The sequence below is a fragment of the Tetrao urogallus genome (genome assembly GCF_951394365.1).
Source record: "Tetrao urogallus genome assembly, chromosome: 10".
In the NCBI taxonomy this organism is placed as follows: Eukaryota; Metazoa; Chordata; class Aves; order Galliformes; family Phasianidae; genus Tetrao; species Tetrao urogallus.
This window is the reverse complement of record NC_136823.1, coordinates 9,656,640-9,684,240: the sequence shown is the minus strand read 5'-3', so window position 1 is coordinate 9,684,240 and position 27,601 is coordinate 9,656,640. Positions and strand designations below refer to the sequence as shown.

General features: G+C 40.8%; 1 protein-coding gene across 1 annotated transcript in view; it reads left to right on the top strand.

The window, feature by feature from the left end:
- EEFSEC (eukaryotic elongation factor, selenocysteine-tRNA specific) overlaps positions 1-27,601 on the top strand; it is a gene marked incomplete at both ends in the record, with an annotated part of 113,256 nt that overhangs the window by 58,799 nt on the left and 26,856 nt on the right. Inside the window, 2 exons of the mRNA XM_079540455.1 lie at positions 1,398-2,036; positions 13,704-13,860. Coding sequence (XP_079396581.1) covers positions 1,398-2,036; positions 13,704-13,860 — 796 coding nt within the window. The remainder of the gene's footprint in view (positions 1-1,397; positions 2,037-13,703; positions 13,861-27,601) is intronic.

Sequence of the window (27,601 nt, the reverse complement as noted above, 5' to 3'; positions counted from 1 at the left end):
CAGTAGCATTTGGCGTAAAGCTTTTCTTAGTACCAATTCCACAGCTGTCAAAAGGGAAGAGAGCAGAAAAGAAAATGATACTGAGAGTGGAGATCTGCTACCAATTCTGTTCTGTGCTCATTCACCATAAAATCTATTATATATTGACAGAAAACACTACAGAAATGATCTCTGGAACAGACCATTCCCATAGAGAGTTCAGTTCTTGGATCTGAATTTTGAGGTTTCAGCCTTTCACAAATGATGTGTGTAACTTTTCTGTGCTGAAGGCTGTTGTCCAAGTACTTGGTGTTTATTTAGGAGAAAAGTATTTTTGTTTTTTTATTGCCAAAAATACCATTTCAGTATTTAAAGCTTGCTATCTAATGTAGGAACTTCAGGCAGAGTGGTTACCTATCCAACATCCATTAGTAGGAATGCAGCAGGTGGCAACATAGGCAAATTGTCAGAAGAAAAACATTTGGTTTCACACAGACCAGAGAAATTCTTGAAAAATGGTTTACAGAAGTGAAAGAGAAGCCAAGAAGCCTTGTTAAACTAAATTGCTTCAGTCTGATTGATTAGAGCCAAGACTGATCTTTAAAAGCTGATTTCATTTTTATGCTGAAGAACTCCTTTAAATAAGGAATAGAATAGCAAGCTTATTAGATTTTAGTATAGACAGATATTTTAATAATTTCAATCAGTGGACAATACTGTACTTTTCATATAAAGAATCATTACAGATGGAATCTCAGATTTTAGAGGCAGGTGATGCAAACCTGATTTATAAACACAGACGTTTGCAGGAAAACTCTTCCTTTTTTCTTTGTCTAGAATTGAATGGGCTGTGCAGTCTTAGATTTTTGTATTACTGATTATTTTGATGTGATACTTTACGACATGTAATGGTGCTCAGTGTTGTACAAACACTGAGGAAAATAACTTGATGAACACTTGATGGTTTTTAACCAAGTCAAAAAAAAGTGACTGAAAAGGATTTTGTGGAAGGAATGAGAAGGCAGTGAGGCAGATATGTGGCTAGATACACCATTGCTGTGTTTTTGCTGGTGTAGATGATTAAGGGGAGAATACATTAAGTAAGCTATTCTGAGGTGAGAGTAGATAGTGTGTACGTGTGGCAGCAGAGATGGAGCAAATGTCAACCTAATTGCAGCCATGATAATTCTAGAGTTTGATGGGCAGAAACACTTAAAATACGTTAAGAGGCTCAAAGTCTTGGTATTTTCAAATAATTGATAGAGGCATATTCTCAGCCTGTTCACTTCCTAAGTTCTGAGTTTTGGATTCTTCCAGAAGGGCAACCTCCTTAGAAGTGGGAACGGTGTGACATGTGGCTTTATGCCTGTGATGTGCTCGTGTGCAATTCTATTTCATTTTCTTTCTTTCATCGACAGGTGACAAAGAAAGTCAAGTCTATGCAGATGTTCCATACTCCTGTGACGTACGCCATGCAGGGTGACAGAGTAGGCATCTGTGTGACCCAGTTTGATCCCAAACTACTGGAACGAGGCCTGATCTGTACCCCAGAATCACTTCACACCATCCATGCTGCAATAATTTCCCTGAAGAAAATCCAGTATTTTCGAGGAGCGCTTCAGACAAAGGCTAAGTTTCATATCACAGTCGGTCATGAAACAGTCATGGGAAGAGTGATGTTTTTCAGTCCGGCTCCTGCTGACTTCAATGAAGAAATTCAAGAAAATGCTTTTGATTTTGATAAAGACTATCTTTATCAAGAGGAGTATTTGTCCAAGGACTCAAAGCCTTCAGAGGAGAATAAAGAAAATGGCCAATCAGAAGTCCAGCTGCCAAAACAACAGTGGGCTCTGCTAGAGTTTGAAAAACCCGTCACTTGCCCTAAGCTGTGCCTTGTGATCGGCTCCAAGCTGGATACGGATATTCATGCAAATACCTGCAGGCTGGCGTTCCATGGGGTGCTGCTCCAAGGCACGGAAGACAAGAACTACGCAGAGACTTTTCTTCCAAAGCTGAAAGTATACAAACAAAAGCACAAAGAAGGACAAGTGGAGAGGGTAAGCTGTCCTTTCACTGCTGTTCATTGGAGAGGGGAATCTTTGTTCTGTCTGAAAACATATGTTGATGTGCTGGGGAATTTTCACTGTTACAGTGGACATTATACCATTTTCTTACATTTATATACCTAGTGTATTAGGTATTTCCTGTTTGCAAAGAGTTGGAGATGGTTCCTCAAGGCTGACAAGTTTATTTAGGTCAGTACAGCACCAAGTAATTTGATACTGTTTTTTCATTGATCCTTCTGATGGCCTAGCCTTTGTGTTCTTCCTGCAAACTTGCCTTGTTTGTATGCCTTCCTAAGTGGGTCAGCTTGTTGTTCTTGTCCCACTTGACAAAGCCTCCACTTTTCCACTCATTTTTTTTTTTAACACAGATAGCAGTACATTGAAAATATATGTGCTACATGTAAATACATCTGCCTATAAATAAATTAATTGCTTACCCTTAGATGAAAGTAACTGATGAAAATTTTAGCAAATGTTTACTTGATTAGTTAGTATTCCAGGTGTTTTATTAACTTCTGGGTAAGAAACTATTAATTTTTATTTTCCTAATCCAAATCCGATTACTTGAACAAAACACTTGGCAATCTTCTCACTGCTTCTTTTCAAAATTCCATTCAAACAGTTTTGAGTATTGAATAAGGTCCCTCCTTACTTTGCTAAAGGAGACTAAACAATTGTCAGCGTAGCTTATCACGTTTGCAATTTATAGTGCAGACGTCTTTGAATACTTCTATGTTTGTTTTACTAATATAACAGTAAAAATAAATTATGTTCCTTCTCAGGGCATGATTTTGTATTAGTGAGGTTCCTTTTTCTAAATGCTTCACTATATTAATTAAATAGGCTATGTATGTTTCCCTCCCTTTCTCTCAGAGGAATCTGTGTTTTTGCTTTTTCAAGCAAAGTTACTCCTTTGTGTTTCCACTGCTGATTTCAGAGGCCATTCTTTTCAAATGAGCAAGAAGACTTCATTGTCAAGATTCCAAAACCATTTCTTTTTGGATGCTCATCTTGTCACTAGAAAGGAAGCAGAAGAGGCAATCTGTAACTTTCTAGAATCTTTTCTTTGTTAAGATGGGTTGTAAGAGATGCCAGAATCAGTAGTCACTCTTTGTGTTAGGTGTACTGTGTTTCCCCTGTTCGAAATGGCTGGCTGCCTTTCTCTTTGGCTGGTGATACTGAACTAGAACACCAAATTGCAGGTAGTCTTTCCTCTGAGCTGCAGAGAAGAAAAGAAAGACCAAATGTAAATGTCTGGATCTCAATTCTACTTATTATTCTGATTGCTCTAATCTGAACTCATGAAACATTTCTCTTCATCTCTGCTAAAAATGTACTTGCTTGTGCCCAGACCATGCTGCCAATATCCGGAGAGACCTGGCTTACCAAGTGCTGTTGTTTCTCTGTGGCTGTTGGGAATATGAATGGGAACAAAAGTTGGTGTGACCCACGGAGGCACATGCTGTTTGGTTCTTGTTTAACTGAAATGAACCAGTCCCGGCTTCTTTCTTTATTTTTGCTCCTAAGTAAGGCACTTGTATAAGGCCTTACTGTATAAGGGAGTGCAAAACTCGTGGAGTGCTGTGAGGTTATGAATTTACTGGCTTTGCACACGTAGCCTTGGTGATGTGCTTTCAGTGGCTTTCTTTTTTTTGCGTAATCTTCAAATCCTTTATCAGTTTACTTCTGCTATTGATTTTAGTGTGTAAATAGTAGAATAACATTAATCAGATTATTCATATGTGAATTTCATTGATAAAATAACTAGTGAATGTAGGTTGAATATTTTGCCAACACAGTAATTTACTGAGTATAGTGAACGATCCCATTACCTTCCCTTGCCCTTTAAAGTAAAGAGTTACAGAGGTTACCTTATCCTTTCCTTAGGTGTTGCATGGTATTCCCTGCCTATGGGCCCCTGTCAGTCTGTCTGAATACTGACAGATGCTGTGTTTGGGTAGCTGCCACCAAGCCGTCTGTCTGTCTGTGGGTTGGGTTTGTTCTCAGGTTCTGGCTCCTGTTCCACTGCTCAGCTTGGAGGTGTTTCCCCCTCTTGCACAACAGGGCAGAGGAGCAAAACTGGTGCTGGAAATTCAGGGGTGTGCAGGGATTGGGGAGGGCTGGTGGGGAGAGGGCTGTGCCGGTTACCAAGGCGTGCTGGGGAGGTACTGAGGGCACTTGTTGTGGTAGCTCCTCTGATGTCTGTGCTTTCGTGGAGCAGAGAGCAGTGGGAACAATTGGGTGGTACAGTGACTTTTTTAGTACACAAAGTCACTAGCTAATAGAAAATCTGAATCAGCTGGGCCCACCCTGCTGCTGAATGGCTGCTGGATGGCTGGAGATTAGGATCGCTGAATTTAGGGTGTCTATTCTTGGCACTGATGCAGGAAAATTTCATTCTCTCTGTTGAGCAAGGAAGCCTTCCTCCCCGCACACCTTCCCTGGGGAGGCATTAAAAACGTAAAACTAAAAATTCCACATTACCTTCATGAGAAGTGAGAACTCCTCCTCCGGAGAATGCTGCTGGGGAAAAGGGTGCTGTGAGAGAAGGGAGCAGGCAGCGCCTCCCAGCCGCTCCATGGGGTCTGCAGCCCCCTGCTCACTGCTGGGATTGGAGCCAGCTGATTGACCCAGGAGAAATCAGGGAGCCGTGGTTGGGCTTTCTGTTCTTGCTCTGATTCGTTGGGTGCTTCCATGGCTGTGGGGACAGACACCTGCCGCATGGGCAGCTTTGCAGAACTTTGGCTGACAAATGTATTTTAAACAGGAAAAAGTGCTAGGCTGGCAACAGATGGCTTGTAGTTACAGTATAACACGGGGCTGAGAGTGCTGTTGCAAACAGCAGCATTGCTGTCCTTAAGGACAGTGATGCGAGAGTCTTGGCAAAAATAATTTACAGATGATGTGCTGAGAAAGTTTGTACCTTGGAATGGTGGTTGTGGGGTGGGCTTGGGGAACTGCAGCGGCCAGCACCCCCCAGAGGCAGACAAGGAGTTAATGAGGATTAACAGCAACTGCTGGCCCTGGTTGGGTGCTCAGTTCTGCAGGGGAAGGAGGCTTCTATTCATCCTAACCGAGTCTGAAATACCTCCCTCTCTGAACTTTGCTTCTGTGTGGCATCACAGCTTAATTCCAGTGTGAGTCATGGAGCTGTTACTCAGTTCCTGGGATAAACCCCCTCTTCATGTTTATCATGTTATTTGCTCTCTGGCTTCCCTGGATATGCAGGTTGAATGCAGTGAGCTTCAACTGAAAAGTGAACTTCAGAAGTGCATCGTGCTTTCCTGTGTGACTCAGAAATTCTGCCTGTTTTGAGAAGTGTTTGCACAAGCAGGATTTATCTTAGGATGTCTCTTGCAGGGTCTTATTGTGGAGGATGCTCGTAAATCTGTAGCTCTGTGCAAGAAACAAAAGGAGAAGGAAAACTGCCGTGCGTGTAGAGCACAAACTGCACTTTTAAGCCTGGTAAAGGAAAGTAAAAGCATACCTCAGCGGTGATTGGTTCCCATTTTGAGCATAACCATGTTTTTCTCTGGGAATGGTCTTGTCCTTCCTAAAGATAATTTTTCTATATTATCTGACATTAAGAAGAATGAATTCTGTGTATTTAAAAAAATTCATGTGCTTTTCCTCAATATCTGCCTTGCTTTCAGGCTTTGCTTACTTGAAGGTAATAGAATTGTTTCTTCAGCAGTTTCCTTTCATGTGTCACCGCCATGGGCCATCCTGGTTTTTATTCACATCTGTGGTATTCCCAAATTTCGTGCTTGCTGGATAGTGACTTTACTGAACTTACTCTCGCGGGCTGCACAGATCACTTATTGCTTCATAACAAGATGCTGCTAATTGTCTGAATACTGGTGTGATCTAAGCATCTGTCCCCAGGGAGAAAAGCATTGTTGCAGGAGTGGGATGTGAAAGCAGGGTAAGTTACTGAGATTTTTATCAGGGTGACAGAACATCTGAATGGAAGATAAAAAAGATTATCTTTTAATAGTGTTGGCATCTCTCCTCTTCTTACAGTAGAATAACAAGAGCTGTGTCAGAGAACACTCATATAGTGAGTGGTCACCTGGAAGGTTTCATTGGCACCACTTAGCAGATATTCTGGCCTTTGTGAAGAATGGGTGAGACTGGAAATGAGTGCTGGTGAGCAGCTGCAGGAAACATTTGAATTTGTTGACTACTAGCAATGACCCAGGCTATTTATCAAGTTGGTATTCCCAAGCAGACATCTTGAAATGGAGCAGCTGTGAAAATGGCATTTTTAAACTTTGCTTTAACAGTTAGCAGCAGTATTTTCTCTAATTCCGTATGGTTTTTTGTGAGTGCAAATACCAACATAAAATTTACAAAGTACATGTCAAGTTGATAGTAGCTCAGCCACAAACTTTGAATTTTGAAGGAAGAAAAATAAACTCGACCATGGATGAAGGGGCAATATCCAGTGTGGATTGCTGAGGGAATGAAGCCACATGCTGGGGAGAATGACTTTGCTCTGAGGAAAGTAAAGCAGAGTATCCATGTCTGGGAAGATTCCCAAGGAGGAGGTCATGTGAGAGCAAATGGTAGTGCTTTTTTTCACCAAGTACTTTGCAATTATCAGTAATAGCAGAATGTTTCACAAAGTTGTGCCCACACCTTGCACGTAAAGTCTTTGTCACAGAAATACAGTTCCTTGCATTTTTTGTTGCATGGTTTCAGTGCTGCCCAGATTGAAGGAAAGTACATTTTGTCTGCTCAGGTGCTTTGATTCTTTATATCCAGCTTATTTCTAGACAAAGGCCGTTTCTTTGGTTTACTAGGGCTAATGCTTCAGCTGCTATTTACAGCTGTGCTGTAGTTCCAGCAGGATAGTGAGTAAAACACTCCAGCAGCCAGGCAATGGTACTTTGTAAAGAGAGAATCTGGGTGTCTGATCTATCTGTGCCATCCACAGCGTAGCAAAGACCAAATTGAACAGTGGAAATGAATTGAGCGCTGCTTGCAGGCAGTGAGCTGGGCTAGCTGCAGGACCTCTGTGACTCCAACCGGGAGAAATGGTGGATGCCACTCCATCTACTGTAAACATGCAGACGCCACAATTAATATTTTTCCTGCTTTGAAGTCTGAACATGAGTTTGTTTGGTTCTGCTTGGCTGCTGATGGTATGCTAAATACAGCAATAATACAGAGATGAAGGCAATCAGGTGAATAAAAGTGCACAGCACATTCACTAGTTAAAACGCACTGTAAAATAGGTATATAAAAGATGCATTTATTTATTGGCTTGTGTTCTGGTTTTGAGTAAGAGATTTTCTGAAGCTGAGTGGGGGAAGGGAGGACTGTATGCTCTTTAAAGAGAGGTACCATCTCCATTAAACAGCACCAAGTGTTGATATTAGATTGACAAGTGTGTAGATTAATAGAGTTTAATAAATTTGTCATAAGAGTACCAGTTAAGTCAGAGAATCTGCTTGCTTACTCATACATAACCTTGTTATTTTGTTCACTCACCAAAGAAAGAATGGCGTGCTCCACATGACTGGCTAGTATAATTTTGCAAGGTTTGAGTAACACCTATGCTTGTTATTTATATTATTAAATTTAAAATGCAGACATGCTTTTGGGTCTTGCAAGTGTATGGACAGCTGGTCTTGATTTTTCTGAGGTTGTGTAAGAGTCACCTGTGGGGGAATCGGTTTGTCAGCAAGGCAACCAATGCACCATTTTATTTATTGGATACGAAAATAAATTTAGAATGTTACTTAGGTTGCGAAATCACTTGAAAGCACTTAAAAGTTAGGAAATACCAGATTTACAGTTGCCTATGCAACATTAATTCTGTTCCCCTGTGTCTCTGCACTGTGTTCTTAATAAGGCGGGGGTTTTTGGATGTGGTCATGTGAAGACTGTATAGTGGGCCATATCAAAGAGGGACATGAGTAAGACTGTATGGACATCTGGCATTTCTTAACTTAAGTGCCCAATTCTGCAACTTAAATAACTTAAGCTTTATATAAATGTGATTTCCTAGGCATTTTTAAAAGTAAAAAGGTAAAGTGAAACTAAAACCATGTATTCCTGAACTGTAACAATCCCTCTACTGTATGCCTTCATTAGGACTGGAGGTAGTCAGCAGTGTAGCACAGATTCGTACGGCTTACTGCTGCAGGCTGGTAGCCAGACATCAGGATAAAGCCTCTCCAAGCATGGTGGCAGATGCTGGGCTTGGGCAGAGGGCTTGTATGCAGGCTGGGGAGCATCAGGAGAGCAGACAGACTTAGGACACGTGTACATCTGTGTGGTGTCTTTGCAGGGGTACGTCTGCCATCTCCCTCGCCTCTGGTTGCTCTGGGCAGGCTTTTGCTGTCCTGTCCCATTGCTTCATTTCCAGTGAGGAGTTTGTAAGCCTCTGTTCTTTGCTCTTGTCGACCTTCCCAAGTTATATCTAGGCAGTTTCCTTTACAAACAATTCAAATTACTGTCATCATGCCTGTTGATCTGCTGCTGTGCACTGGAGTCATGCATTGTCCAAAGTTAACTTTGCTGTGTATGATATTTCTTTTTGAGTGTTTAAGACCACAGAACTTTACTAAATAAGTGAAGAAAGCTGTGTGAGGGTCTTCAGTTGTGATGTTATCATGAGTCTTTCTGGTTGATCAGAAGCATGGCCCAGGAGACTTCTTTGGCCTTGCTGCAAGCCACGGTCAGGACTTCTGCACAACAGCTCACCCCTTTCCTGCTTGATCTGCGAGCATTACAGGTTTTCAGTCTTCTTATAACTTCCAGACAGAACTGTTTTCTCTGGGGCTGGAAGTCCTGAGCAGTGTAGACCTCTTCTTTCCTTCCCTGATGATGTTGTCTTTTCTTACATAAAGGAAACAGTGCAGGTTGTTGTGAACGTTAAAATCATGCTGTCAACTGTTTTCTTCTCTTGGTGAAAAGAATGTGTTCTTAACTAGGCCATGCTGGGAATTCTACCTGTCAGAAATCTAAATAGAGTTGAATGAAATTTGCGCTGTGGAGGTGTACGTAAGCATATTAGTGCTCTGTTTCTACCTGTGCATGCCTGGAGACTTGAACTGGTACGCACAGAGCTTTTAGAGTTCAGTCAGGCCTTGTTTACATGGCTCAATAGTGAAGAATCCTTTTTACTACTGTACTGCTTTTAACCAGGTTACAGTTGATGGGAAAATGTTTGGGGAAAAGCAAAGGTGGTGGGTTTTTTTTTTTGTTTTTTTGTTTTTGCTTTTTGGCTCTTAGAAATTCTCAGATACTGTTGCACTTCTGTAGAGAAAGAAAGGCAAAGAAAGGAAGATACCTCTTGCATCCAATAAACATTGGCTTTGGAGAGAAGGGGCAAACATCTGAAAGCCAAAGCTAATGGCCCTGTGGTGGGTTCCTGCTCTGTTAAAGCAACAGCAATGAGACGTGAAGTGCTGAAGGAGATGAACTTTTCTTCTCATGCATCCTGGGCTCATGTTCAAAGGCAGAAGTTTGGTTTGTTTGCTTGGAAGATGATGAGAAGAAGGTCTTCAGAGGGAGCCCTGTGCACAACTACAGGCCTATGGTGCAGGAGGGAATTGCAGAAAGAAAAGCCTCTAATTCTTTCACACTGATGTAAGCTCTTGAGGAAACAACGTAACTGACCAAATCTTTAGTTTTGCCACGTCCTTCACCTAGGTCTTGGTAAAGAACTAAAAGCAAGAACAGCCTCTGGAGAATTAAAAAAGCTGCAAACTCAGTCGTCACTGAAATCCTGTCAGTTCTTTTCAGCTTTGCCCTTTTGTGGCCTCATGTGCAGCTGTTCCCTAAATGCACAAACCCGCGTTTTAAAGAGGGAGAGCAGGAATTTGCAGCCTCCAAAACATTCCCGTGTCTGTGCAGAAATGGAAAGTGTTCTGAAAGTGTTCTAGAAACTAATGAGCTGTTACTGATCATGATGAAGATGTCTCAAGTGTACTTCTTCTAAAGAACAAACTGTAATACTACCTGGTATTTTCAGGTTTAATCTTATATTCTTTGTTCTTTTTCCTTTCCTCCTTTCTGCTTTGGTTTCAATGGATAATGTTTTCAATTTACTAAGTTTCATCAGCCCTGTTTTTATCACTTTTAAATAATTTTCTTTTGCTATCTGATTGAAGGCAGTATAATCTTTTCTGATTTAACTTAAGCTTATTCTTGCTCCATCTTTTTCTAGCTATTTCTGTATGTTTATATTATATGAATAATATTTTAATTTTTCTGACTCAATCTTCATTTCCCAGTTCACTCTGGCACAGGTCTGTTCCCTTTGCAGCTGTGTGCATTGGTTCCGATCCCCGTATTTTTTCTCAGTTGTATTAAGACATGGAATTACTCACACACAAAATATGGATTGTTTGAGAGGGTGTTGATGACAGTATGACAGTAGTTTTTTGTTGTTTTTTTTTTTAATGGTGGTTTAACAGGGTAGGCAGTATAGCTCGCTATCCTTGCTCAAAGGGAAATCCCATGGTTATTTGTCCTTACTGTTATGCTGTGGTTCACGCTGTGCTGGCAGATGTAACGTTAACTGCATTTTTGCAGGCAATATGCTGCAGTGTAAGTACTGCTTGGCTGGGGAGTGTGAGGAGGTGCTTTATTTTTTCGGTGAACTTCTTGGTATTAGCAAAAGTGTTACATGCCTGAGATGCACATACTTCACCTATGGTTATAAAGTGCTATTTACTTTTCTCTTGCAAACACAAAAGCCAAGTGGGAAGGGATATTTCATAAACTCAGTGCTATTGTGTCCTCTGGTCTAAGCCATAAAACAAGAGTAACAGAGACGTTCCCTTTGAACTTGAAATCCCTCTCTAAGCTGCTGATCTAACCTAAGGGAGAGGGGGAGACTACACCAGCCAGAAAATGTTCTCTTCTGGGTATTTCTCTTCCCCCCTACCCCTTTTCTTTTTCTAAAGTCCTTAAGTGAGTTTGATGCTGCACCTCTGCCCATAAATTTATAAAAATATTATCGTAATGTAGGTCAGTGAACTGAAACGCCACTGTACACCACAGGGGATTAAAGTCAGAGAGGCAGCCCTCTCCCACTCCCACTAGGTCATATGACAATATAAACAAGAAATGCAAGGAGCCTTCAGCTTTTTCTTGCCCTAATCCTTTGTTTATGCAGCACTTAAACTGACTTTCGGGGTCGTCTCTGTCTGGCATTAAAGCCCTAAAGCTTTTTGAAGTTTCCCTGAAGTTAATAAAATTAGTCTGCCCTCATTGCTAGGCCCCTTGCTGCTGCTTCGGAGCAGACTGCATATCCCTTACTGTCTTTGCGGCGCTTGGCTTTTTAAGTTAATAATATTTTATAACAAAAAAGTGTTTGAGAGAGAGGCAGAGATCTCCCCAAAGGCCGTTCAGCTAACAGGCAGAGTGGTTGCTGTTGTAGATGCTCTGAAAACTCAGAGGGGATTAACTTAAAATCCAGTGATCCGAGGTAAATTGCTGGTAGAGTAATTGGAAGTGGTCAGTTTCAACTGGAGAGAACGAGACGCGTTTCTGTGGCTTTTAACAAACGAAGACTAAAAAGTATTTTTTCTACTATTTTTGTAAAATTGTCTCAAAGTTGAGATAAATGAGGTTTCCTTTGCAGTAGTTACCTCCAGGCTGTACCCCTTTACCTATTGATTTTACTGCAAAGACTGATTAACTACCATAGCTCGTGTCAGCGATCTGTCACTAAGTTGTCTTCACGGGTAAATCGGTGACAGGCTGATTTGGGGTTGGGGCACTGTTGTACTTCATGTGTGGGGCTGTCTTCAGCCTGTAAGGGTTTTATTCCAGCAGTTGCTAAGCACTACTAAGGAGATTCATCTTCTGATGGCAAATGTCGATGTTCAGGGAATAATGGGAATACGGGCAGAAGATGAACGATTGGCAAAGGAGGGGTATGTGCCATAAAATCACATCTCCTTATGGGGAAGAAAAGGTGCTTTAAAAAAATGGTGTTGATTGTGGTTATCATTGCTGCTTTATTTGGGAGCCCTTGATGCCTGTAGCACACGTTTGTAGAGATTGCTCAATTCTTAGGACAGCTTTGCTGGGGAGGCTGAACCGAACCATGCTGGTAGAGTACGATTGTTCTCTAAGCCATACAGGTCTCAATTAACTTAAAAGTAGCTTTGAAGCACTCCTGGAAAAATAAAATGTGTTTAAATTGTCTGAAGTTGGACTCATGGGCCATTGTGAGGGAGAGCAACCGAAATAGTGGGTGTATGGGTGGAATGTAAGAGGCTGAAACAAAAGGGAAGAAGCACATAGCCTGCAGGGGGGTGTTCGGGTCTCACATCCTAGTTGTAGGAACAAAAGTAGCATAGGAAGAAATAGTATTTTGATTGGACCAGCTTGTACAATAGAAAAAGGATGAATGTTTTGAGAATGTAAGTGCAGCTTCAGGTTGGAATGAACAGCTTGTGATAGTCTGCTGCTTCAGACCCAAAGAAAGGCCAGCATGCCTGCAAGCTTATCTCCCCCCACCTCCACTGGTTGCTTAAGTAAAAGACATTGTTCTGTTTTGAATTTAAGCCAGAGGTTGCCAAGCGGTGATAGTACTGCTACGGGTTCACAAAGTATTTTGGAGCAGTGCTTGTTTGGAGCAGGGAGATACCAAAAGAAGAGGAACCGGAACCTCCTGGTGCACGCCAGGCAGTGGGCATTGAGGCACTGAATGGCTCTGGCTGCTGGAAGCAGAGCTCTGTGCTTCCCTTATCAGGGTGACAGAAGGGATGCAGGCAGCTCCTGGCCTGTGCCTGCCCTGCGGGTGGAAGTTACTCCTAAGATCTGAGGGAGAGCAGCAACTATTGCTACCAAAAAGAAATAATCATGAGGAGATTTAAGCAATACATTCTTATTTCTTTTGATAAGTAAATAAAGGTTCTTGCTGCTGCTCTGAGGTACAGTAACTCCAGACATTAGGTATACAAGGATATTCACACCTACGGGATTAGGCTCACTTGGCTGCACCTTATACTTAGTAATGCCTTAGGGAGGGCTGTTTATCTTGCCTCACCTGCCAACCTTGCTGCCTCTTGTTCCTGATAGCTTAATTAGGAATCCAGACTTGGAATGGTTCTTCCCACTGGGTTACAAACCTTGAAATTAAAGTCGGATACAATGGTCATAAGGCTTTTACTTTAACAAATCAATGGGTGCGTAAAGGTGAATATTTAAAAGGCTGCATTTAGAAATTCTAAGTAATTGTCATTTCGTTTAAAGTGTGGCTGTTGGAGTGCAGTTCTGGAGCTAAGAGAGAAATGCTTATGTAGGAGATAATGTACTTAGCTCTAGGATAAGTAATGGAATAAACTTTTTTGAGCATAAGTACATAAGTGACTTTTACAGAAGGGTTTCAAAGCAGGAAAGATTTTAATTGACTGACCTTTACAGCATGTTCTGATGCACATTTTAGTATTCCTGTGTGAAAAGGAAGGAGGTAAAAGCAGAAATACGTGAATGCACATAGTCTTCTCTACTTTTGGATGCTAATTATCTTAGACTCATCAGTTTAGATGAGTCATCTAGAGTTTTTATTCATTTTTGGGTAAATGGTTTTCCAAGGGCAGGGCAATGGAAGTCACCAGTGTATCTCATACGTTAATTTTTCTTGTCACTTCAGATTGTAAATTCATAATGCCTTTTCTTTTGCAGGTGATTGATGATTACAGCGTGATTGGCCGTTCGTTGTTTAAAAAGGAAACAAACATCCAGATTTTTGTGGGTTTAAAAGTCAAACTATCTACAGGAGAAGAAGGAATAATAGATGGAGGTTTTGGACAGAGTGGTAAATTTAAAATCCGAATTCCAGGTAGGTGCTCAATAACTGATATGCTCTAATCTATGTCAAGTATAGAGGATTTTCTCATATTGTAAGCCTGAATGTCTCCAATAGTTCCTTGAAATTTTGTGGCATCATCTCCAAAACAGCTGGATGACTGTTTATTTGGTGGGTTTTACCACCTCTAATTAGGAGCTGGGGGCAATGACTTGTGTTATGAGACTCAGTGGCCAGCAGGCATGTCTGCGTATGAATGAACTCAGGTCTCAAAATGACTTCTGTACGTGTCAGTAATGTGGAAATCGTGCTCTGCCCAAAATGGATTTTAGAAATCTCTCTTCTCTTAATATATTGTATAATTTTCTCCACAGCCCTTCTGAGCAAATACAGGGAAACAAACCTGCAATCATCTTTACCTGTAGATACTTATTAAATAGAGTGTACTGGATGCCAGTTCTTGAACTCGTCTTCATTCTGCATATTATTATCTATCTTCCCTTCAAACAAAAACTACAAGCACTTTGATAAATGAGTTTTTAGAGATCTTGAGGTTTTTTTTATTGCATCTAGTTTTGTGGTATTGTATAGTACTGTATTTGTTCATACTTGGTGAGTTGCAGCAAGGATTTATGCCTCCCTAGCTTAGAGCATCAGAAATGAGGGGTGCTGGAGTTTAAGTGTCATTACTATTTTCTTAGTGGAAAAAGTGGCTCTAAGCCTTTTCAACAGGTAATAATAGGTGCTGCATTTAACTCAAATCATGGGATATGGTTTTAGATATACTAGCAGTACTTAATTTCTCTCAAATTTGCAGCCCTTTGTCACTGTTAATCTACCACCCTTTTTAGAGAGATGGACAAAATTATTCTGCTGTACAACTGGAAAAAAGGAATTGTGATGTTTGGTGGCACCAATGTAATATTTTAAGTTGTTTAACTTCTGATTGATGCAAATGCACTAAGTTTGACTCTCAGCAAATTTCATTTCTTTTGCCTTGGAAATAAGAATTTCTGACTAGGTGAAGACTCCTGTTTTCTAATATATCTGTAGTAGTAGTTTTGTCGCCAAATGCTAGACTTTCCAAACAGCTTTGTAAGCCTAATTAACAGGCACACTGCATCTTTAAAGAAAGAGGCTATGCCTGGCATATGTATGTTTTGGGTTTTCTAATACAGAAAAGCATTTAAGCGTTCGTTGAGCTTCCTACTTTCAGGCAGGGGGTGAAATGATGTGTAAGTGTCCTTAACACTGACAGGGGTTCAAGCTGAAGTTTTTGTTTAAAAAATGCGGTGGTGTTCTTAGTAGTTTTTCTCCCCTGAAGACATAAATGTGTTGAAAGAGAAGAACAATGGGAGGATGCCATTGACAGTGGCATTTTCATATTTTGGTGAAACTATTCTTCGTGAGAAAGGGAGAAGCCTAAAAAGGACTCTTGTGGCTGTCATCTTTGTGGATGGTGAGCAAGAACTGGAGTTGCAAATCAGCAGTCATGTTAAGAAAATTGTACACAGCATTATGAAATTTTGCTTCGCCTATTGAGTAGGAAGGAACGATACCTTTCACCAAGGTATTCATATCCAAACATGGTTGGACTTTTCTGGCATTTAACAGCAAACCATCGATATGTAGACAGAATGCTGGAATTAACACCTCAGTAAGATGGGCAGAATAATACCACTTAGCTTGCTTTTCTGCAGTTTGGGTCAAGTTTGGGTACTTTGCTATCTGGGAGGAAGAGGCAATAAGATAACATGAGCTCAAGCTGAAAGTGCGTAACAGGAGAAAACAAAATTTGGAAAGGCTTAAATCCCTGTTTCTTTAAGAGTTACAGGGATGTGTGTAGGGGGAGGGCTGTTGCTGTGATGCTGTTTAAGTCAACTGCAGTTCACATTCCATTGTTAGGTCAGTGTTGCTTTTTTAATGTGTCTGCATCCTGTTTGTGGGTTTTTGAGTCTTTTATTAAATTTAACTGGTCCAGTTCTTCCCTCTCCCTCATCCTTCGGCTGTGCCTCCCTTCATAGAGTCTGTACCACGTTGCTTTTGTGAAGAGCTCCTTTCAGTTGGTCTGAATTTATTTCTCTGCAATCCTTTCACAAATGTGTCGGGGAGTGGGAGGGAAGGGAAAAAAAAACGTGCAAGTTGGAAACTGCCTTGAATTGCCGCAGTCTGGTCCGTCTTGTTGTCTTTAAAACTAGCCTTAACCTCTGGAATTGAATAGCTTGTTCAGGGAGGTAACCTCATGGCAGCTGGGGGCTGCTTTTAGAAACAAAGCAATCAAAATCAGGTAGATGCATCAGAAAGCTGTGCCCTGTTGGCTTGAGGTGGCAGTACGGCGTGGCACCTTGGGGTGCTGCTCTGGTGCCACTGGTGCCCACTCGTGCGGGACGCGTTGGCTCTCGGTGTTGTTCCTTGTCCCTCGGGCACGGCTCGTGTTTGCTTGTGGATCAGAGCTTGGGAACGCTGTGTTACATCATCTGTGGGCTGAAACTTGGCAGACCTCATAGCTGGGAATGGCAGAGCGCAGCTCTGTTTCTTATTCTGGCACTGCTTGTGTGCAGCAGTGCTTAGGATACTTCTCTGCTTTTCTGTAAAATGGGGATAATTGCTATTTGTACTATTAAAATGTTATGAAATCTGATTTAGACTTATTCCAGAGCTGAGGCATTAATATTTCTTGAAAAGGCTTAATTATCTTTCCGCAGAGCACAAAAGTACATCTAGAGTACAGCATGCAACTGGAAGTTCCTCAGCCTCTGAAAGATGTCAGCAGTTTGGAAGAAGTTCAGGGAAGAGCAGCAAGAATCCTGAAGAGGTTGAAGGGATTGATTTATGGGGGAAAGAAGATGAAAAGGAATGCATGAAACTTGGCTAAATGATTTCTAAGTGGGAGATACGATTATCTGCAAGTATTTGAAGAACACAGTGAAGAGAAATCCCGTAGGGTGGTCCAGGGAGGTAGAAATAAAGCTAATAACATGAAATAAAACAAAGCACAGAGTAACTTGACTGTTGAGAGATGTCACTTGAATTTGCTCTGCCAAATCATCTCAGCAGAGGAAGATAATGTTTTACTTGGAGAGTACTTGTGTAAATAAGCCTGGATGTTTGCTGTGCCTGTTTCATGGTAAAACACAAACAAGAAGACGGTGGGAAGTAGAAGAATGTATTTTTTTTCAGCTGGTTTATAGTTTTACATTGGGACACACTTCTATTACCTCAATGAAAAGATATAACTTTTGTTGTGTTCTTCTATTACCTGAATGAAAAGACTCTTAGCAGCAGCATCTGGTTGTTCCTTGTTGTGTTGTGGATTTTTTTAATGCTTGCTTGTTTGTTTTTGTTTCTTTCTCCTCCTGTGTTTTCTGGCAGACCTGCCATTCTGTAGGGCTGTCAGTGTTCTTCTAACTGTGAGATAACTTCTAAGGCATGTCAGTCGACAGGAAGACGCTTGCTTTCCAGACGAGTTGTGCGATCAAGTACATAGAGAGAGAGACACAATTTCTAAACTAACAAGAGATTTTTGTCTAGTTTAACAAGCTGCTTAAAAAACAAACAGTTTAAAAGCAAATGTAAAGCACCATGCTTTGTAAGTAATGCTAGTACGTGTGTTTGTGTATAAGAGTGAGCTATTAATGAGGTTCTTACTGAGGTGGGTGATAGGTGGCAGCTGTTTTATTTGTAAATGGGAGCCCTTCGTTATACAGTCAAGGTAAATGAGTGAAAAGTATTGTTCCCCTTTGAGATCAAGAACGAGTTTGGAGAGGCAGGAGCTGTATGTTTAGGTGTGCTAAGGAGTACAAAAGCTAGCAAAACATACTTTGGAATACACTTATTTCAACGTACATTGCACCTAGGAATGTCATGCCATTAGATGAATTCTGAAGAAAGCTCACTGAATGGTTTGAATAACTTGTTGCTAATTGTGGCTTTTGTTTAACTGTCTCTCACCCAGGAACTGACCCTGTAAAACTCTGCTTGGTCTGCAAAATCATAATGTGGTTTGATAAGCCTCACGACGTCTTTTAAAAGATTGTCTCCAGATATGCTCATTTGGTCGGTTCTGACAAGTTGTGTTTGTCTCGTGCTTAATTGTTGTAACATGTAGCGACTTCAGTCTAACTGGAATATGCAATATCTCAGGCATAGGTCACTGTCTGTCTGTCTGTCCTTGCTGTCTAGGTGCCAGTAAACCGTTCGCCTTTCTGATGCGCTGCAGCGTTTGGCTCCAGTTCGCATCTCTCTCTGACTCAATGCAGTGAAAATTGCTGTACACGAAATGAGTTAAGCTGCGTTATTGCTTAATGTGAAAGAAGCAGTGCATATCTAAGAAACTCATGAGAGCTGAATGCGTTTTTGAATTGAGCAAATTTAAATATAATAAAATGCACACTTTCCTAAGAAGAGATATGAATGAGAAAATTAGAATACAAGTTTTTTTTTACTTTGCTGTTCTTACCTGTACATGACAATAGTGGTTTTAAGTTTCTTGTAACAGGTGAAGACAAACCTGTTAGTGACCGTGTCTTTTGTAGTAAAAAACTTTTCTGCCTTTCGTTTGTGTTACTGTATATGAGAGAATGAGTTTGTTCCCACTGTTTCTATTGTTTGCCTTGGTGGAAGAGTTGGATGCGCTATCAGTGTGCAGTAATAGTGTGGATGTGTTTCTCAATTCCGGAGGCACATGGCTCTGGGGTCCTGCAGTGCTGGTGTAAATGGTAATAAATCAATGTGTCTTGTCTTGAGAATCCATCATACTGTTATGTGGAAGTAGGGGCAGAAATGCTAAATGTTTCCCCCTCGGTGTATTCCAGAGAATAGTGTGTAGTTGAGTTTAGTGTCTTCCATTTTGCTGAATACTGGGGTCGCTGGACAAGATCCCATGCTACCTTCTGAAGTAGTTAATGTCAGAGGGAAAGTTTTGGTGTAAGAACTGCAGCTCAGCAGTTCTGCTCTGCAAAGTTTTAGTTCTGGTTAAAAAACATGGGTTGAAAAGTTGGACTCAAAGCAGTTTGTTTTTTCAGTATTCCACTTAATGAAATCAGGTAGAGGCTAAATGATATTAGGGAAACGAGAATTGTGCCAAGATGGAAAAAGGCAACAGGAATACAATGTGTACAATGCATTTTCTCATATTTTCACTTTAAGAAATACAGAAATATCTCAATTGTGTTGTGCTTTTTATATATTTTTTTCATGGGGGTGTTTTCTCACTTGAGGTAGCTTTCAGCACCCCTATGCACCTGGCCCTTGTGGTGTGTTATTGCAGTTTCTTCTTTTAAATAGTTGTAGGAAAGAAGCTTTAAGTGGTCAGCTGTAAGTAAATGTCATTTCCCAGCTTTGAGATATGGAGGGCAGTCCTTACTGACATCAGCAGCAGTGGAGTAGGCTAAGCTACTCCAAAAAAGCTCAGGCTTTTCTTTGCACTGAGAATAATTAAACATCCTGTCACTAAGCAGCACGCTTTTTTTTTTTTTTTTTTTTTTTGTGGGAGATCTTGACATTTGGAATTCTTTGCTTGTGTTGCATTAAAATAGGATAATCTTCTTCTCTTAGGCCAAATGAAATTTAGGTACATTTACTGTCCACGCTTGCCCAGCCTGGCTCCTCTTTTAATAAAAGAAAAAAAGAAATGTTGGCTGCAAGGGTCTGGTGGGTTGCCATCCCTGTCAGTATCAGGTGAGGCTGAGCAGGATTTCAGTCAAGAGGAAAAACAAAAGCCCAAGGGCGAAGAAATCTGTGTAGCTGTGTTTTGTTTAAAAGCTAGAGATTAGCTCTGCTTGTTCTTTCACAGTCTCTCTTCTCCTACTCTCTAAAACAAACAAAACCTAAAATCCTTAAGGGGTACTTCAAGCATAAATCTCCGTCTTTCCTTTTTGTGGGAGTTGGCTGGTGCAGCATGGGCAGAGGCTGGGAGAGGATTGCTGCCAGGGAAGCATCACTTCCCTGCATGATCCTCTCTTGAGCGGATTAAACTGTAGCAGTGTAAAGTCTTGGTGACCACATAGGAGCTGGGAGTTTGCATTTGTGTAAGAGGTTGGGCTGATGGACTCAAACCTACCTGGGGAGCAGTGACACCCTGTAAGCCCGTATTGACCTCCAGTGTTGGATGTCCAGATTTATTGACCTTTAATTGGTTTTTGCAGGATCTAAGTCAAGATTTGTGCACATTCCTTCTGAATGAAAACAGAAGTCAAAGTGTTAATTTATTAACTAGGTGCCTGCTTCTTTGAAGGCAATATCAGTAGATCTTGGTCTTGTCTTAAAATTCAGTCGTTACAGACAAGGTCTTATCATAGAGCTTTGAAAGGTGATTTGTTGATTTCAAGATTGGTTTGAGATGTAGTTGGTAATTGTACGTTAGCATAAATAGGGCACCCAGGGGAAGTTTGGGCTCATCTTTGAACATTAAATTGCCATTGGAGTGTATATTTAGCAGGTTGATCTCCTGGGATCCTGCAGATACTGATGATGAAATTATCAGGTACAGATAAGTTAGCAATATGAGCGCTCCTGGGGAAGAAAAAGGTCCAGGTCCAGTATAAGCCCCTGTGTTGAGTATCCTGTAGGCTAGTCTTGCAGTGTAACTGAAAAGAGTGAAATGGAGCAATTTTCCCTCCTTCTCCACTATTTATGGCTATGACCATCAGATTTCTTCTTGAAGGCAGGACTGGTCTTTTTTTTTTTTCCTAAAGTGGTCTTTAGGAAAAAGTAGCACTGCTTTGTGACCAGTCCTGAAATAATGCTAAGGAGCAGTGTGGCTGGAATCCTGTTTCCTGCCCTGACTGACAGAGCATCTTACACTTGCACTGGTGTGAGCTTAGCAAACAAACAAACCCAGCTTCAATTCTGGGCTTTGCCGACTTTTGTGTTTATGCTTTTGGGTTATTATTTATGCAAAACATGCATTTGTGACCCTTTAGTCTGTATTCTGAAAGCAGTGAAGATGTAGGTGTTGTCTGAAAGAAAATTGTTTCAAAAGACAATATTAAGTGCTTTACTTTGTGACTTTAAAACTAGAAAAAGTATTTTCATTACTCTCTGTGCACAGGCGTTCTGATACAAGCTCCAGTTATGCAGTTGTGTTCCCTACACTTAAAGAAACAAGTAAAATGTTGCTGTGCTTGGGTGATGCTTAGCAATTGACCTTTTGTCATGTGCTATTTTTCCTCATTGAGTAGTCAGTGCCTTTACTTTTTGCATCTCATTGGAGTCCTGCTCTAAACATGAAATTTCTGTGATTGATGGGGAGGAGGAGGAGGATCTTAATAAGAAAAAAAAAACTCCAATAGATGGCATTTGTTTGACCACAGAATGGTTATCTTTACAGGACATGAGCCACTTGGATTTACTATATTCTTTTAATCCCTGGAGATTACCTGTATACATTCGTTTTTCTCTTATTATCTGCAGATCTCTATCCAGTTCTCCATTTACCTTTTTGATACTTTTTTTTTTTTGTATTATTCTTTCCTCTCTCTCCGATCCCTCTGTTCTTTATTCCAGTTTACTTCTGCTGTCCACCTTGCCCATCTTTCTTGGTCTCTGAGGTCTTATGCCAGTAACACCATCTATTGCTATCAAATATTTCTGCCAGCAGTTTCACACTGTGGTAGTGATGTGCAAGGGAGAGAGGATTTGTTTCTGACCTGTAAATGCTCTAGTGCTGTAACTGGAAAAATCCCATTGCAAAATAGAAGGGCGCTATAGTTGAATTTGTTTATCTTAATTTCAGGATAAAATGTAGCTCAGTTAGTTGTTGCCCAAGCATTCTCCACATTGTGAGGTTTTACAAGTATTCTAAAACTGATCAGTTGTTGTTTCAGTTGGCAATGACATTGGTAGTCAGCTGTCCAAAGTACTCCTAATGGTAAGCCTCCAATGAATGATTAAAAAAGAAAAAGAAATTAGACAAAGGTTATTTCTTTTCTTAGATAAGCTAAGGCATATATATGAGATTCTCCTAAGCCACAAGAGCTTGATACTTAACTTAAACTGAGATTTGCACTCAGTTGCATGTGGTTAGGATCTGGGATTTCAAAAGTAGTACACTTATCTTGAGATTTGTGGTGAAACAGAGAGCTGGTAGTGCTGCTGCTTGTTATAACCTTACTTCTGTGTAGGGTCTCTTGTGGTCACAAGTCTTCCCAGTTAATCCAGGCTTTATTATTTTGGGGAATGTAGCTATTGTGGACAATTACATTCCCTGGGAGAAAAGCATATTTATGGCTGCTACTTTGCTGGTCCTTGAGTAATTACAAAAGCAACTGCAAGCTACTTGGACCCTATTGCATAGTCTAGATCATTGGCAGGATGCATCTGTAATTGATGTAGCTGAGCCAGCTGCTGTGTTCTGAGCTCCTGCTTGCCACCACATCACCACTAATCTATCCAGTGACCTTCTCCAAATTATCTACTATCTTTCTGCTTCATATTGCTGATGTATGCCAATATCTGACTGTCATGAGCTTTGCCTACTATGCTGAGGAAACCCTCTGTTACATGGAGTTTTTTTGCAGTAGGTTATGTTTTTCTAGGAAAAAAGTGGAGAAAATGGTCATATTGGAGGCTGCCAAAATTAATATTCAAATTCAGAAATGACTAAGTTGATTTCCCCCTTAAAAGGAATCTTATCTTATTTAGCTTGTCTAATAGTTGATACGTTCCATAAATGGACAACTGCTGAATGAAGCTATATTTAAGTTGGAAAATTTTAGCAGCACTGTCATCTGAGATTTTGTACTGTTGAAATGGAGAAGCCTTGCTATAGTTACTGCAGACCAAATGTACTGTTCTGTATAAATCAGTTCTGCGTTTAATTTTGACTCTGCTGGACTTACACTGCCAAAGTTGCAAACAATTCATTAGACCAGGGCGTGGAACAACACAGTGGCTCTTACTTTGATGAAATACTCCCGAAGTCTCGTTTGATGGCATACTAGATGCACAAGAGCAGGTAGTGTGTTATTTTCTGTTTTTTGTTGTCCTCCTTAGGTGTTTCATTTTGCAGATTCAATACTCTTTTACTGTATTTCAAGTGTAAAAACATTTTACTCTTAAGAATAGCTTACTGTTTTTTATTAAGTGTCTGTACAGCTTGGTTAGGCAACCTTAGAGCACCAATAAATAATAATAAAAGAATCCTGTGATACCTTATATCATCTCCTAGAGCAAGTGGAAATATCCATTTCTGGTTGAATTCTCATGTAGTTCAGCTTAAGAACCCTTATGCTTTGCAGTACAGATTTGGGATGCTTCAGTGGATGCCTTGGAAAACATACTGAAGGGACCAGGCACGTTTTCTTCAAAAATGTAACTGAATGTGTATGTCTGATGGAAGTAAAATTAGCATTTCTGATGTTAACTTTGATGGAAGTTCACTGCTGCTCAGATAAGTGCAGCAGTGGGAGGAAAAAAAACACCTTTTTCTCACTAAGAATCATAGCATTTTAAGGTTGGAGAAAACCACTAAGATCACCATGTCCAACCCCAGCCCACCACTGCCATGCCCACTGACCACATCCCTCAGTGCCACATCTCCATGGGGCTCCCCCACCTCCCTAGAACACAGGTGATGTCAGTGCAGCTAAATGTGAGCAATGCAGAGGATCCCTGGGCGTTCAGTTACAGGACTAGTGTCTATACAGAGGACTGCCAAAATCCTAAGACTTTCAGAATGATGCCTCCAAAACATGCTGGGGACTGGCATGTTTTATAATTGCTGCCTCTGCTTTTTGAGATGTCTAACATGGAGTTTAGTTCTGGAGGGTTACAAGTGAGGCAACTGTGCAACCCTCTGTGCCCAGGCAGCACATGGGATTTCCTGACAAGCTGCTCCTTCTGCCCTTCCTCAAGTGACCAGGTATCTCCAGGAGCTCTCCCACTTGTGGAATCTATGAGAGCCAGCTTGTGTTCCCAGGGCTGTAGCCTATACACTGTTAATTATTTTCCCCATCTTTTTCTGTTCTCTTATGTGCAAGTTAGGATTGTACCACCTCCGGGTGTTAGTCCTCACTCATAGCTTTGCAGTGGAAAATGCATATATTCTCACTGTTTACCTAACTTAACTTTGATCCTGCTAAATATCTCCACAAGGATAGATCATGCATTCACATGCTCTCTTACAATGAAATTTCTTTCCCATTCTATAGAGTGCTTGTGCTTATTTGCTCGATTTTGATCGTTTATCCCTTGGGCCTTTCACCTTCCCTTTCCACAAGCGTTTGTTCCAATATCTATTTGAAGTCTGACTAAAAACACACACACCACGAGGGCTTCCTGGAGCTTTGTGGTTTGCAGATTGTAGGCTATTTGAAGTGCTGACTTGGAACAGTGGCCGGTGCTTAGTGGATATGGGAACTGGCATGTGACAAGGACGCTAACCTTACGAGGCTGATCTGTGTTTTGAGGCTGGGGACAAGAAATAGCTTTTTTTTAATAGTGTGCATTGATTTCAAGGAAGTCTGTGTAAAGCAGTCTTTTGGTTTGTGTTTTCACAAAGGGATTTCAGCGTTTAATAGGAATAGGAAATAACTGGAGCTTTAACAGACCTGCTTTGATAGGGGGTCTGCTACAACGTGATTTTGTGTAATACTCTGCATAAGCGACAGAAGCATTTCCTGCCTCCAACTACAGTATTATTCCATTAAAAAGCTGTGGAAAGTCCTTCAAGCTGGAATAAAAGGTATACATAAAGAAGAAAAACCATCATCCTGCCTAGAAAAGCCTTTCTTCTTATATCTGAGCTTGTAACTTCAATCACAAAAATTCCATGTTGCATGCGTTTGTACTGAGGTTTTTATCATAACAGCTTCTTAAACCTTTGAGCCCTCAAATCCCTCTGCCCCTCTTCCTCTTGGTCCTCCAGCTCTTCCAGGTTAGGAAATCAAGACAATTTGGTAATTCAGAGAACCCGTTCCTTGCTGTTGCAGCTGATTAGCTACACAATTCCATTTTTTTTTTGTTACCCCCATCTCTCTGTACTCGCTCCCTTTCCCACCCAATTCCCTCATTATTTGGCTACGTACCTCTTCTGACTCCAGCAGTCCTTCCCTGTGCCAGCTGTCCTTGCCCACACAGCCCTGAGCAACCTCAGCTGGTTTTTGTTTTTATGAAATAAATATATTAACAACTATAGAACCCTAAACCAAGAAAATGGAGCTGTGCCAGGCCCTCAATTACTTTGTTGTTTCATCCAAAATTGTCTTTGTATATAAATGAACAACATTGTTTGTGTGGTGCAGTCTTTTGCTGTGCACCTAAGGATTTTTAATTCAGTACATGGCTTTGCTGCCAGCTACGTATTTACTTCTGAATGCATTTGTTTACTTTCTCAGTTTTCAGTCTGTGAAATAAGAATAACATTCCCTTTCTCTATTTTGACCAGTTGATGTATGGATGCATTAGGGCAGGGACCATTTGTGCAATTGTAAAGTATCAGCTCATCAGGATTGGTGTAGCAATATGAATACAGCATGAAGAATATGCATTTGTTTTTTGATTGCAATGAATTATCTTTTCAAGCTAGCATAATGGTAACATGGGCTATGCCAAGCAGAGTGTGCCAGGTGCAGCAGTACTGGCACAAGGGAAAGAAGACATTTTCAAGGACTGAAAACGTGCTAAAAAATGAGAGTTCCCACTGACAGAAGCAGGCTGTATATCGTGAACTGGAGATTTTCTTTTCATGGCTCATTGCAATCGACTGTTCTGACAAGAAGCTCCTGAGAAGATGTATGGAGATTATAGTCCCTTTGGAGCTGGTGTGGAAATGGATGCCTGGTTCTCTGATCCCTGACTTTTTTCCACAGTTTTTCTTCATGTTTTCCTTGTTATGGCTCAGAGTAAATATTTTGAGGACGTAATGTCATTGGTTTTAGTCGTGAGACATGGTGGGGCTTTTTTGTATTGAGTTCGTGCACATTCAGAGCAGGATTGAGATTCTGTTTGATGTGGGGAGGAAAAAAGTTGTTAACTGTTGCTCCAGAACTGTTCAGAAAGACAGGAGGGAAAATCGTCATTAATTGATCACCGTTAATTGAATAATTAATTTTGAGTAAGTGTGTGAAAGGGGAGTCTGCCTTTTCCAACAAGCGCCAATTTCAAATAGATGCAGCTCTTCTCAGCTGTGCTTTCTGCCCCACAGCACGTGTTCCACACTCCGGATCTTTGCTGTGTGCACTTCAGAAGCTGAAAGCTGAGTTATGGCTCCTATTTTGAGCTGGAGATGAACAACCTCTGTACCATGTCCATGTAGTTCATCCTTATTGTGAAAGGGAAGCTTAAGGAGAATTTAAGCCACATCTGTGGATTTTGCCTATGAAAAGCTGTGCAGGTTGTATAAGTATTAGCAAAATGGAGACAATGCCAAGTGGCTTGGAAAAACTACATTTATTCAGTAAATTGCTGCTGGTTTTATTTGTTACTTGGAGTGAAACTTCAGTGCAGGCTTCATGCACTCTCTGCCTGTGTCTGTTTCCCTCTGCCTGTGTCTGTCGCTGCCTTTCTGTTTCCCTTTTTCTTTTTTAAAAAATTGAATATTTTCAGAACACTTTTCTATTGACTCAGCCATGATGAAGGCCAAATAGAAATAGAAGATTCTGAAGTGAATAATAAGATATAAATATCTTTTTACTACTTGCCAAAATCTCATGAATTTCTTACACCTGTGAAAATAGAATAACTTGACTATTTCTGTTCAGTTGATCATCATACATTTTGCTGGTACTTTTAAATGTATTACTAGGTTTCAGAGTAAACATGCTGGAACAAAAGCAAGAGTGATTCTCATTTAGATCGTGTGTCTTTAACAGTGTGGGGGGGAAATCAATTTTATTTCAGATTTGGGGAAAAAAACGCAGGTAGTTTAACATAAAGATTTTAAATGTCTTTAATAAAGCTGTAGATCTTAATAGTGGTATTCATAAAGAGGCTGTTATAGAGTTTTCTGTTGTGAATTAATCTGATTGAATAACTTTGTCTAATTTTCATAAAGGAAGCAGGGATTTACAATATACTTGAATGATGACTCCTAGGACTTGAGTAAAGAGAAATGCATAAGCTTGTGAAGGAAGGATATGCGTTCAGAATCTGAAATGCCCAGATTCTGCTTGCTGATAGCTGGGAATTTCCAGTTTGATATCTGTTGACTTTCTTTACTTCAAGCTTTTATTCATGTATTATTTGCAAGTGCCTTTGATTTCAGAACACGTGCATATGGATTACATATATAGTGTGTGGAAGCATGTTATGTATTCCCTGCTGCTTTCATTGAACCAGGTAGTTAAAATTTCTTGGAGATGGAAAAGGAGAAGACCAGCTGTAAGCAAATTGATACAGGGTATTTCAGTCCACCCCGTCGATTATTTCTAATTGAAGCTGTCTGAGCCAGTCTTAATACAATTTAGTTATCGCCAGCCAGAAGGATTTTATTTATGGAACAGGGCCTGTTGGAACTTCCTCCGACCCCGGAGAAGCTGTGAACAGGAGAGAGCTGATCAAGCAGGCATGCCTGGCTAGCGTATGCATTTCTTTAATAAGGCAGGGATTGATGTCTTTTGCAGTTCAGGGGTTAGGTAAACAGCAGCCCCTCGGTTCAAGGCTCTCCATGTTCGATTGTTTGTTTGTACGGATCTCAGAAGGTTAGTTAGCCTTCTTGACATCTCAGGGGAGCTTTCCTGACCATGGTATAACCTCATCTGCTCCAGAGTTGTTCAGGAGGTGTTGCGTCCCTTCTTCAGAAGGGTATGGGCAGAATGGAGCATCTGTAATTGGT